Raw genomic sequence first — 10,714 nt, 5'->3', positions numbered from 1 at the left:
GCGCCGCAGCCGACTCGCAAGGCCTCCGGCCTGACCCGGCCAGCTGAGACACAGCCCCACGCCGCTCCCGGCCGATCGCTACTTCGGCGTTCGACTCCTTCAGCCTGGCCGGTGGGTCCTGCAGGCCGCCTGTCCCACACCTGCTCGGGATTGGCTGGCCGGAGAAGGCACACTGTCTGGCATTCGCGGAAAACACCTCAGGCTGGCTGTGGGGCCTTGCGAGGCCGGAATCTGAGAAGCCCCTCGGCGAGCTCTGCGCTCGAGGTCTGAGCCGAAGGCGGGGCGGGGCGTTGTCGCCGGGGGCGGGGCGTGTGGGTCTCTGAGCTACTGCCTCTGGTCCTTGCACTTCCTTTTGGGTTTTGCGGAACGGCGCAGCTGGGCGCGGCCTCCCGGAGCTGTGTGAGGGCGCCTCTGGCGAAAGGTCGAGGGTGTAGATCTCAGCAAGGGTGTTTTGTTTTGTTTTGTTTTGTTTTTTCAGCAAGGGTTTTGAGAAGCAGTGCCACGGATGTGGGACCGTGAGAAGTGTTCAGAACCTCTGACTCGAGAATGCCACCTCGGAGGACACACTCCCTCGTGGCAGCAACTTCTACGAGACGAGTGTTAAACAGATGGCGACATGGTGCTAAATGAGCCTGTGCTCTTTAATGATACCAAGTTTTTAAAAGTGGAAAGGTGTAAGAAAACAGCATTCCTGGTGATGAAGGCTCTGAAGCTTTCTTGTTAAAATGATTATGTCCCTTTGGACCAAAAGGCATCTTGATTGGTTTAAATTGGAAAATGTTTTGTACAGTAGAGGAATACGTTCTATCAAATATTTGAACACTGGTACAGATTCCACGTTTTAAATATTTAGGGTTGATTTGGGGCATTCTTTTAAACTTTCAGGAAAAAAAAAGTGAAAACTAGATTGTACTGAGAATCAAAGAAAATATAAGAAGCAACCCTGCAAACACCAGGTGCTTATTTTTTCTGGGTCAGTCTCAGCCTCATTTATAAAATAAAGACTTTGGTGAGCAGTTTCCAAGGTTCTTTCTAGATGTACAACCCTATTATTCCTCAAAGTCTTGCTTATTTTGAACCTGTTACGGGGAACCAGACTTCAAAATTAGCAGTTAACTTATCTGACGAAAGGTGTCTTAACCAAAGGAGTAGTATTTCTGTGGGCAGAGTTGTTACTTTACAGCCTTATGCTGTTCTTAAATCCTTAACAGATGGGCATCTAAATAATAGCAACAAAGCAAGGACAGTTTTAAGGGAGCTGCACTTCCAACGTGACTTTCCATGTAAGAATGAAGTGTGAGGGCAGAGGTAAGGGGAAAAAAAAAAATGAGAATCAAGACTTGCCATGTAAAGGTACATGATCCCAACAATGAATGTAACTGTACTGTATCCATAAACTCAATAAAAAAAAATGAAGTGTGAGGTGAGCAGACAAAATTTGTACGTTTCTTTTCTGCCATTGGAAATGACCATTTGGATCATTTTTATCTCTTTGAGGTTTCCCTCCTTCCTCTCTGTCTCTGTCTCTGTCTCACATAAACAAATGCACACACACATCTTTGCTCTGGATTGGAAAAAAACTAGGTGGGGAGAACAAACCAGGAGCAAAGAGGCACAGAAAGACAGTGAAATGCAATACAAATAATTTAAAATTTATTGAAGGAAAATGAGCTTGAGAGATAAAATGGAAAGTCAAATTTCAAATCCTCAATTATTTGGCTTCCTGCAGAAAAAAGTGAAAGATTGAGTCAGTGTTGCTCCTAAAGTATGCAATATCCAGCAGGCAAACATACTGGGAAGGTGGTCTTACCTAGGGAAAACTTGGATAAATCCTGTACTTTCACTTGCTTTTGGTTGACTGTAAGCATCACTAATTTTGGAGGTCACTCAGCTGCCCTGTTATTAGTCAGCCACGAACTGTGCTGTAGATAACTGTGATATGTGGGTCATGATAATAGTGGTTGCTTGGATTACTTTTCAGGGAATGGAAGGCCACTTTTGTTGGAACCACAGACTCTTTACTGAGCCCTGGACACTTGCCTTCCTAAGTGTCGAATATTGGGTGAACTCTGACAGCCAGAGGCCAAAAGCTGCACCCTTGGATCCTACCAATGCCACCCTTTCTGAACACGCATTCAATGAAGAGCCATTATAAAGACCAGTTACTCCCCCTCCAGTCACTCTCCCCACACCTTAAGAAATCACCCAACTTCTTCATCCCATAAATTTCCCTGAGCCCTAGTCCTTGAGACCTGACAGATTTGAGACTTGGGTATCCTCCTCTTCTACATGTGGTTTCTATATGTGCTACATGAACTCCCCTTTGTGACATTTACCCTTTCAGTGATTGGTATACTATGCAGCAGGGAAAAATAGGCCTGATTTGGTTACAGGATCCCTATGTATTTAAACAATTTTAGTTAATTGTATTAAAATGTATTTTTAAAACTTAACAGGCCTATGTAAGGTATAGTGAACTTCATGATGATGATTTAGAATAATAATGAGGTAAATATGCATTTGTTTATTGTTTAATCACTGTGCAAGGATTCTCCAAAGTGTTCACCTGGCATCTCTTCCTGCTTAGGTTGAAGAGCCTCTTCATGTTCTTTATTGTCAAATGCACTGTTCCTAATTTCATGTCTTTCAACTGGTTTTAAAATAAAAATAGTGCCATTGCTACTACACACAATGCTGTGGCTCCTTGTCATTTAGCAGTATAGTTCTTGCCTCTGCATTATCTATCCTAATATCTTTTGCATAAATTCTGATCATGTCATTATTCTTTAAGCTCCATGACCCATGACACTGCTCCCAAACACTGGCTTCCAATGACTTTCTCAAAAAATGTGCTTTCTTGGGTTGGGGATTTGGCTCAGTGGTTCCACAGCTTGCTTGGCAAGCACAAGGGCCTGAGTTCAATCCCTGGTACAAAAAAAAATAAATAAATAAAAAGTGCTTTCTTGACCACAAATTCAAGTCTAAACCAAAGTATGCAGTAAAATGTGAATGATCATTTGTTTTCTAGTCAGTTCAATTTACCACCTATTCTAGCCATGTCTTGTCTTAGTTTCTTTAGGCCATAATCTCTGCATCCCTAAAACAGGATCATTTTCAATGTTGGCTATACCCTGCCTTCTTCCCAGTTCCAAAGGTGGAAGAACAGTGAAGGTGCCTGTGAGTGTCTCATTCCAGAGCAAGGGCTGTCCTTGATCAACAGGGAAGCACATTATCTGGACACAATCTGCAAGGCCAGCTGAAAGCCTTCAATGCCAGCAATAGCTGAGTTGCAGATGTGTAATCAAGGTAAAGATTTTGAGAGGAAATTATCCCAATGTAATCACAAGGCTCTTTACGAGAGGTTCTTTGGAAGAATTGGTCAATCATGGTATTGGCTCACACATAACACTGGCAGCATGTTCATTGGACGATTTAAAATGAGGTTCTATCTCATTTATATTCTGATAAAATGATAAAATTCTTCTAGAGAGGAAGACATTCTTGTGATATAGAAGCTGGCTCGGACATGTTCCGGCAGGTGAGGTGGGCCAGACCCGGACATATTGAACAAAGAAAAATTTCAAGTAGGGAATTTCCCATATTAAGTTCAGCTTGAACTACTGAAGCAAAATTTCCCTGCAGAATTCCATTTCATTAACATGCAACATGGCATCTTTTTGTCAGAGTCCAGGATGTTCCAGTTAGCCCTTGGTATGCATACGAGGAGAGTTCCTGAAGCACCTACAGGGTCCTAGAAGTCAATAAACGGCCTCTGTCACCATGCTCTCACAGAGTTGTGGAGGACAGGTTCAGAAGTCAGACTGCTGCAGCTGGACTCTGGCTTCATGACTTGTAGGTGGTGTGATCTTTGGCATGCTGCTTGACTTCTCTTTATGTTACCTCGTTAATAAAATGGGAGATCATACGTTTTTGGAAGTAGGCATGGGTTCCGGTTGATGACTCATGATTGACCGTTTATCTAGTAAAATAACTATATAAATAAAGCACTTTATTTGAATAAGAATTTACAAAAATCACATTCACTACATTATTTATGTCAATTAACAAGTTACTTTCTAACATAAATAGAATATTTTGGTTAAAGCAGTTAACATTTAGTCAGCACTACAATTATTTTTTACTTCTACCAGTTGATATACCTTATTCAAAATGCTTGAGACCGGAGGTGTTTTGGATTTGTTGTTTTGTTTTTTTAGATTTGAGCGTTTACACCGATCTCAGTGAGTATCCCCAATGCATTGTGTTGATGCTCAAAAAGTTCCAGATTTTGGAGCATTTGCAATTTCAGATCTTTGGATTACAGATGTTAACATCTGGATTGGGGGTCACCACGGCAGGTGCATGCATACACCAGCATAGACCACTGGGTGGCAGATGTTGTTTTGTTGTTTTTTTAGATTTGAGCGTTTACACCGATCTCAGTGAGTATCCCCAATGCATTGTGTTGATGCTCAAAAAGTTCCAGATTTTGGAGCATTTGCAATTTCAGATCTTTGGATTACAGATGTTAACATCTGGATTGGGGGTCACCACGGCAGGTGCATGCATACACCAGCATAGACCACTGGGTGGCAGCAGAGGAAACTACATTTGAAATCCATTTTCTTCCTGAAGTTCTGGTGTACTGAGATTAGAGAAGTTTAATACACTTAATGCTTAGTACAAAAAAGTAATTCAGGTCGAGCATAATGCAGTTTGCCTCTCAGGAAAGGCCATCCGTTGTCTCTTTTTTCCAAGAGACACATTTACAGATTTATGTTTCTGCAATAATGGAAGCAGTTGTGTGGCTCCCCTCTGCCTACCACTATCTACCAGAGCTAAATTTTGGTAGACTTTATTTTGAAGCTAAAACTGCCTCTTGATACCTCTTATTTTTGATATGGTACAAACCTACCTAGTCTTGTATCCATTAAGCCTTTGGTAATTGGAAGTTTGCAGGTAAATGTGCTTTCCCTTTGTGTACAATCCAAATGCGAGACAACAGTTTTAAAAACATATTATTGTGTATTACAATCATGAATTTGATTTTTTTAATGGGGTTGGAGGCTGGGAACAGAAAAGAAACAAGGATGACAGAGTGTAAGCATAGCTGTATACAATTCAGGTTTGGAAAATATAAAGAAATCCTGAGTTAAGCATATATGAAGGAACAATTTAGATTGTGGGGGAGAGTACAGGAGGTGACAGAATTGCAATTAAGTCAGCAAGCCTCTGTCTATCAGGCACGGAATTTGATGTGGTGGCCAAAAGCATTTGGCAGCAAAATATAAGGTAGTATTAGCACATAATTAATTCTAATGATATATTTTATAATGATATAAGTCTGGTAAGCATAAAAGGGGGAGTATTATAACTTTATGGGAGAAGTTTATTTAGCTGGCTGTGGAACAAAAAAATAGACAAAAAATATAATTAAATTTATAACATTTGAAATGAATAATGCACAATGAGATCCCAAAGATGTGTACTACCCTTTAAATATTTATGTACATCTCATAAAACAGTTTGAAGCCATGTAGAAGAGCCAAAAAATTATACCCTTTTACCAGAAAGCTATGTTAGAAGGTCATGATTCACTGTCTCAAAGTATAACACCATATGCCATACTCAGAAAGAGTTTGATGTAGAAAGATCTTCAGAAGTCAGTAGAAACAAAGTTTCCTGGTATTAGTTATAAACAACAAACTCCTTTCTGATGATGTAATGCTATAATTTTATACAATCTTTGATTTTGCCGCTAGTTAAAAATCTTATTGAAGAGTCTTTACTGTGTGGTACAGTGAAAACGAATAAACAAATTCCGAGCATGGTATAAAGGGTTCATTTAAATAGTAAGTCCAGTATAGAGAATTTTTAAAACTCTCATGCATATAGAGCTATAGAATTTTAGAGCTGGAGAAGACGTTGAGAACAAATGGTTAAAACCCTCCATGTTGACCAGCTCATGTATCAGAGGAAACTAGAACCATAGTTGCCTTCCACAACATACTTCTATCTTGTCTCTAAAATATTCTTGTAAGTTCATATCAACACATAATAGTTGATGCTTTTCTTAGCCATTTGAAAAATAGTATACTAATACTCTTTAAAAAGCAGAATGCTAATGGATATCTCTAGAGAAAATTCAAAATCAAACTCAATGATACTTTCTTCCAGAAGCAACCTGGGTCTACTATGATGTTAAAAGATCATAAATATATTGACCTATTAACCTGTCAACATGAAGATCTTGACCAATTTAGAAAGGATCTCAAGAATTCATTTAATTTTCTTTCTTGCCTTCCAGAAGATAGGATATAATTAGCCTTATTTTATACATGAGACAGTTAACATACACAGAGATGAACTAGTTTGTGCATAGTTAAACTAATAGGTAATAGTGAGGGAAGGATACATCTCCTGACCTACTCTCAGCAATCTCTTATGGGGGGAACCCTAATATTTTCTACTTGTCGAAAGACTCAATTTGATTCATATGAGATCTTCAGTAATTGTGTAGAAACACCAGGGAAATGGTAGTTTATGTATTAGATAACCAAATTATTTGGTCTCCTTGAAGGTGAATCTTGAAAGTCAAATTGACCACTGGCATTTGTTCTATTGATAGTAAGAAATCATTGCTTTTGCTTAAAAATGAATAAATAAAGCCCTCATATTGTACAGTTTGGCCAGTGAGCTAGTTGCTTAGGTGAACATGGCAAAAGTCAGGCATGAGATGCAATATGTATTTGAAATACTCTAGATATAGAAAATTGTCCAATAATGGAGGTTGCATTTAGCACAGTGAGGCCATGAAAGTCAAGCAGGCATTACCACCTTTGGAGTTCTAGTAATAGATATACAAATATAAACTTCAGTCTTAGTTCCTCACACAGACTTAATGGCAAAGGTACAATTTGGAAGAGAAAAGTACACAGTGGAACACAGAGGGAAAGCCCTCTAGAATAAATTTTATATACTAGCCATAAAAACTATCCTATAATGGAGTTGCTGCAAATAACATTTAAGGTACTGCTGACCAAACAACAGTGCATCGTGTTTTTTCTTGATTATGGCTGGATGACAACACCTTCGTAATGTGTCAGCAGGTTTGAAAGAGCATTTTATCCTGCTCCCCAAGATGTCAGATATTCAGGCTTGAAGAAAGAGAAGATAATGAAATTTTCCTGGATATTATGTAAAGTTAGAAATAGGGAAAGCCGGAAATTAAAGGGACAGAAAAAAGTGATAGAAGGCATGGAATTCAAAGAAGGGAAGAAGTGACATTTATTACTCTTACTTTATTAAATATTAATTTTCACACAGCTTCTAAGTAATAGAACCGAGATGCAAACTAAAATGAAAAAATTTCATATTTTTTCTTTATATGTGGATGATACATAATAATTACATCTAGGGGAATTGATACATATATGTATCACATCTTGTATAATTTTTATTTAAGATTCCACAGAAGAGGTACAGCTGAGTTTTTTGAGGGATCTTCAAACTGATTTTCATAATGGTTGTACTAATTCAAATTCCCACTAGCAATGTAGAAAGGTTCCCTTTTCCTACAACCTTACCAGCATTTGTTGTTTTTTTGAGTTCTTGATGATATCAGTCATATAGGATGGAATCTGTGTTATTTTGATTTGCATTTTTCTAATGGCGGAGATGCTGAACATTTTTTTGTGTGTACTTATTAGTCATTTGTACTTCTCTTTGTAAGAAGTGTCTATTTTGATTGCTCAGTTTTTGATTAGATCTTTTACTTGGGGTAGTTCAATTTTTTGAGTTCTTGATATATTCTAGATATTAGTATGTATTAGATATTAGAGGATTAATACTAGAATACATGAAGAACTCAAGTCCAATAAGTAGCTAGCAGAAGTGCTTTTTTTAATTAGACCAATATGACTCAATAGATATTGCCACACCTTCAATGAAATTTCAGAAAGATAGACTGGCACAGCTATCAGATAAATTGACTGGCACTGATGGATGGGCTTCTTTAAACAAATATCAAAAATAGAAAAATCTAAAAATGTCCTCAAAATTAAGTACCCACTAAGCAACTGGACCTGTGAAAGGTGATCTTGTCAAGGTTTTAACTCAATACCTCCTGATTTTTCTTCCTCACTATCTCCGACCACCCTCTCTCCAAGGGAGCTGTACAGACTTTGAGTGGCATCCTCCATGCACAGAACACTGGGTGCTGAAATCTCTCTCCAGTCCTGACATGAAGGGATTCGAATCTGTGTGACATCTTCACTCCCAGGAACAAAGCCAAATAATTGCTTTAGGCGTTGCTGGATGAGGAGCCGGGAGTGTTCCTCTGCTGCCTGTTCAAAGAGCTCTCTCTCATTTTCTAGGTGGTGGGTCCAGTAGTGATGCTGCAGAATGGGGAGAGGAGAGCAGCATCTCGCCAGACAGCAGGAGACCAGTATAGCAGTGGTTGCCAAGGTGATCAAAATCCAGCCCAGCATCTTTGCATAATTAGAAAGAAAAATAGAAGTAATCAATGCATCAGGTATTCAAGGGATTCTTATAAAGCTGAGAACTAAAATTTGAGTAAAAGCTTTGTCTTCACCTAACATGATGGTGCATGCTCGTAATCCCAATACTTTTGGACCTGAAGCAGGAGGATCACAAGTTCAAGCCCAGCCTAGCCAATTTAGCGACTTAGCAAGACCCTGCCTCAAAATAAAGAATGTAATGGTGGGGTGGGGATAAAAAAATAGAAACTTTGTTTTTCCAGTCTTTAATACATTAACAAAACACTCACCATTTGATGTGGAAATAGATCTGACAAAGGCTAGGACAAGCTATTTTGACTTGATTTTTTTTTTGGATTACGGAGGAATGTGACCAGTTAATGTGGTACTGCTCTTGAACTGACAAATGCTACAACCCACTAATCAATTTTATAGAAGATACGTAAACACTGTTATTTGCTTACAGCTCAGCCTTACTTTTCAACTTTAAGTTACAGGCGCATACATTCTTTGGGAATTTAATAGCTATTTAGTAGGTGACGAAAGAGATGGTGTGATAGAGTATAATGGCAACCTCCAAAGATGTCGTCAAAGGCATGCCAACAAGTATGTATTGGTATTTCTTCCTGCAATGCTCTCTCCATTTTACTTTTTGCAACCAACAAAGTCAGTGAACAGACTTGAGCCTCTAAATGTGTTATTGATAGTACAGTACAGTCACTGCATTATAATTGTCTTCCTTCCAAAATAAAGTAGTTTTTGTTTGAGAATATTTAGCACCTGCTTTTAAAGACCAACATAAATAATTTCTAGTCTTAGAATCCTTTTTTGCCTTTCATTACTATCTGTTTATTTATTTATGTATTTATTTATTGGTACCAGCGATCAAACTCGGGACCTTGAGTTTTCTGGGCAGGCAGTGGAACCACTGGGCTAAATCCCCAGCCCCTTATTACTATGTTTCTAAATTTATCAATAACTATATAAAGCAAAGAAGACAAACCACACATTTCAGGAAGCCAGCAGTATGCAGTCAGTCGGCTCAGGGGGGCCTCTCTCCACCTTGCCATTCACTGTAGGCCTACTGTCAGCAGGATATGAACAGAGAGGCAGTTGCACTCTAAAAGCTACAAAGTGATATGCACAACAATTTAGCTCAATAGAGGCCAGCATAGAAGAGGAGAAAGCATTTCAGATGCCCGTTAATTTATCAATTATCATTTATTGAGCTCCAGGTTGACTACACACTACATGGTGTTTGGTAATGGAAGTGAGATGGAGATTTATTTTCTATATGTTCTTTAAACCTGGAAAGGGAAACAAGGAAGCCAGGATAATAGAGTGTGATGGTTTCTGATCTGAATCAACATAGCACCCGAGGAAACACAACGGAAGAGAAATGGATGCACAGAAGGGAGAGAAGAATCAGGGAACACTTCCCTAAGATGATGCTCAAACTTCAATTATTCAAACAGAAGTTGACCAGAGTGAAGAAGTTAAGGAGAGTTCCAATAGGGGAGAAGGTAGGGGGAAAAAGAGCATGAAGAGTTGGAAGAGCCACAAGAACTTTGTATTCATAGGCTCCCTGGAGTCATGGGAAATGGGTCAAGGACCAGATACTGTATGTCGTGCCAAGGGATTTGGATGTGTGCTTAGGCTGGTAGAAAAGTCACTGAAAGAATTTATGAGGGAGACAGAGAGCTGATAGCCTAATGTGCATTTAGAATGATACTCTACTTTGGCCCATGGAAGAAGGTAGATTGAAACTATTATCAGGAGCATATTATCAACCAGGAAAAATCCCACTGAGAAGCAATATATATTCTTCAAACAACAGTGAAGTTCAAAGTAGTTGCAGAAGGCAGCCTGGTGAAATGGAAACAAGGTGATCTTGGATAAGCATGACAACCATTTATCAGCTCTGTGAATTTCTACAAGTTACATAAACTCTTTGAGCTTTAGTTTAGTCATCTGTAAAATGGGGTTGATAATCTTTTTCTCAATTCTAAAGATTAGATTTAGGTATAAAATTTACACAATTCTATATATGATTATATCTAAAAATACATAGGTTTTGTTATCACAAAACCAAAAATTCCACTGGTAATGGTATTCAGAACTGTAAAACTGACTTTTCACCAAAATCTGTGTATGCATTCAATGACATCATATTTTTATCTTAAGAAAATCTTACTGTTGTGAGTTATGTTTTAGTT

General features: G+C 38.7%; 1 protein-coding gene across 7 annotated transcripts in view; it reads right to left on the bottom strand.

Annotated features, from left to right (window-relative positions):
• Positions 1-4,402: 4,402 nt before the first annotated feature.
• The window catches only part of Calhm4 (calcium homeostasis modulator family member 4), a 134,229-nt gene continuing 127,917 nt past the window's right edge, over positions 4,403-10,714 (bottom strand). For 5 of the 7 annotated variants that reach the window (XM_033763400.1, XM_033763401.1, XM_033763402.1 and 2 more), the window contains one exon: positions 4,403-8,489. In XM_033763400.1, the coding sequence (XP_033619291.1) occupies positions 8,103-8,489 (387 nt within the window). In that variant the 3' untranslated portion in view covers positions 4,403-8,102. Of the gene's footprint in view, positions 8,490-9,501; positions 10,692-10,714 lie in introns of those variants that run through there. The other 2 variants (XM_010614039.3, XM_010614040.3) reach the window with 2 other exon arrangements.

The sequence above is a fragment of the Fukomys damarensis genome, unplaced genomic scaffold, assembly GCF_012274545.1.
Source record: "Fukomys damarensis isolate Sample0158 unplaced genomic scaffold, DMR_v1.0_HiC HiC_scaffold_14, whole genome shotgun sequence".
Taxonomy (NCBI): domain Eukaryota; kingdom Metazoa; phylum Chordata; class Mammalia; order Rodentia; family Bathyergidae; genus Fukomys; species Fukomys damarensis.
Note: the sequence above shows the minus strand (reverse complement) of the source record. Positions and strands in the feature narration are given on the sequence as shown.